Consider the following 2631-nt stretch of genomic DNA (forward strand, 5'->3'; position numbering starts at 1 on the left):
GAGCTTCACAGGAGATTTTGCAAAATGAGAAAGTGTCACAAGTGTCTTTGGAACTTTGTGAATATTTAACCAATCAGTGTGAAAGCAGTAATGTAAACATCTTTGTGTGCCTGGCAAGGGGATGACCAATCATTTGAACCCGGAAGCAACTTGCTTTTTCACTGTTGGCCATGTCTCTAAGGTTTCCCCTGGAATATTTATGAAAGGCTAGAATCAGCTCAATGCTTCTTAGTGAAAACAGGCAAGAATTAAGTTTACCCCTTTGTCTTAAGGGTAATGACAGAACTGTGTCCTCACCCTTGGGTGTAGTAAAATTCAGCCCCTGAGTTCACAGGTCAGAGTGATAAGGGTGAAAAGGCTGTTGAGTGTGAGCAAAGTCTCCCATGGTGACATGACAAAAAAGAAGTTCAGAGCAGATTCAGGTTGGCTGGTGGGAGCAGAGAAAGTGACCTGAGATGAGTCAGTGGGATCTCTGGGTAGATAAGTTTCTGAGTTAGGACCCCCCTCAAAATTTGGAAGGGTTGAAATAACGTTTGGTATTTTTGGTAAGGACGAGATGACTCTTAAGTCAAAGGAACAGCTACCAGCCCCAGAGCAGTGACCATTATGCCTTGATCCTATCTTTGGTGGCAAAATAAGCAATAATCAGCTGTTTCTTCTGTTACAGATAAAGTAGACAATGTTAACCTTGCTGTACTTGGCAGTGTCCTGTCTGTGCAACCTCTTGCTTGCTTATGACTAAAGCTAGCCTGATAGTTATTTTGTATTCTTGCAGTAAAACCATAACCTCTGCTGCAATATGCTTACAGTCTGAATTTTCTGATCCTTGGATGAACAGCACAAAAGATCATCTCTGTGAGAACATTACCATTTAAGTGATACAAAACAAAGTTACCTGTGTAGAGGGATAGACTGCAAATTGGAAAACTGAAATATGTTCAGCACTGTCTTCTTGAGAATAAACAAGCACAGTGCCCTTAGTTCTCCTCATATGGCATGTGCTTCAGCCTCCAGAGCATCTCAGTAGCCCTGATAAACTGCTTTGATTCCACCAGAATCAAGACTGGTCAGAGAGTTTGAGGTACCATCTCACAAGTGTTGAGTAAAGGGGCCTAATAATTTCCTTCAACCTATAGACTGGGAACATTTTTCTCGCTGACTGTCCCTTTGGAGATTGGACATTAACATTCCTCTACTACAGGACTTATTTTCATTTCTCTTGATATAAGGACATTGTGTTTAACTATCAGCATAAGTCGCTTAGAAATTAAAGACTGTATTACAAATACCAGTTCTGTTAGTAACTAGAAATAAATCCTATTGATTATACAGAAAATCACATGTATTTCAGCAGCTTCAGTTCATGCAAACCCATCTTTTTTTCATGTCCTTCATGACTTTACTCCTTACTAGAATTTCAGTTTAACATTGTTCAGCTGATTATTAGGGTTACAATATATTTTATGTTATTTATCTGTTATTTAAAAATATAACAGTGATAGGGTGTGATAAACCACTGGTTGGTAACATTAACAAGAGAGATGAGGTTTATTAATAAGTACTGATTTAATTTCTTACAGGATTATGTTAACCAAAAGGTGAAATAAAAACACACAGAAAAAAAAACCTACTGGAGTGGCCATTAGGTGCAGTTTTCCAGCTTTGAAGTCCTTGGTATATTGCAGCCCATGAAACTAAATTAAGAAGATGGAGCATCATGCTGAAATCTCCCAAGCCCTTTATGTGTCGAAGAGAGAGAAGTTTCTTGAAAGGTTATACTCTTTATGGAAACAAATGTCAGGAAAAAGAATGTGAACAAAACCAGTAACAATCTGCCAAGTGCTCGAGATAGCCCTGCTAGTGACTTTAGCATCTTGCCTTCAGGCCAAGTTTTACCATCTAATGTGTCAAATCTTCTGAAAATTTTGCCTGAAGTAGAAGTTGGACCCCCAAAAAGGCGACCAGGCACTGTAATAATATCAAATCATTCAGATTCTTCAAACATGTCTCAAATACCTCTGAATTGCCCTGTCATCCCATCAAGAAGACCTTGCTTCAGGGTATGCTACATTTGTGGCAGAGAATTTGGGTCACGGTCTATTTCTATACATGAACACAGTGCCTAGAGAAGTGGTGTATTGAAAACAATCAGCTACCAAGGCATCTCAGAAGGCTAGAGCCCAGGAGACCTGAGGTCCTTGGTGATGATTCCTGTATGTTCATGAGGCTAAATGAGGCAGCTTATCAGAGTGCTCAAGCCCAGCTTCTGCCCTGTGGAAACTGTGGCTGAACCTTCCTTCGTGGCAGTCTCATCATGCACCAAAGGAGTTGCAGAGGAGGCAGCATTGGCATGGGCCTGTCAAAATCTAGACTCCATCAGTCTGGTAAAGGCCCAAGCTCTGAGTCTGGCTCAGCAAGTGATGCTCCATCTAAGACCCGTCAAGGAAAGGGGGGCTGCACCAGCCGTATCAGACAAGGTAAAATGCTGAACACATGCTATATGGAAGGGGTGTCGATGTCTTTTCATGCTAGACACTCCAGAGGAGACTGGGTCCCCATCAAATTTAAAATCACTTTCCTTCATTGGGAACTTTTGAATCTGTGCAAATATTTCTCTGCTGAATAGTAGGG

General features: G+C 40.9%; 1 protein-coding gene across 1 annotated transcript in view; it reads left to right on the plus strand.

The window, feature by feature from the left end:
* The first annotated feature begins 1784 nt into the window (after window positions 1-1784).
* Window positions 1785-2631, plus strand: part of LOC104545100 (zinc finger protein 474-like) — an 11527-nt gene continuing 10680 nt past the window's right edge. Inside the window, 2 exon segments of the mRNA XM_010190145.1 lie at window positions 1785-2112; window positions 2115-2477. Coding sequence (XP_010188447.1) covers window positions 1785-2112; window positions 2115-2477 — 691 coding nt within the window.

This window comes from Mesitornis unicolor, unplaced genomic scaffold (genome assembly GCF_000695765.1).
Source record: "Mesitornis unicolor isolate BGI_N332 unplaced genomic scaffold, ASM69576v1 scaffold26988, whole genome shotgun sequence".
NCBI classification, from domain to species: Eukaryota; Metazoa; Chordata; class Aves; order Mesitornithiformes; family Mesitornithidae; genus Mesitornis; species Mesitornis unicolor.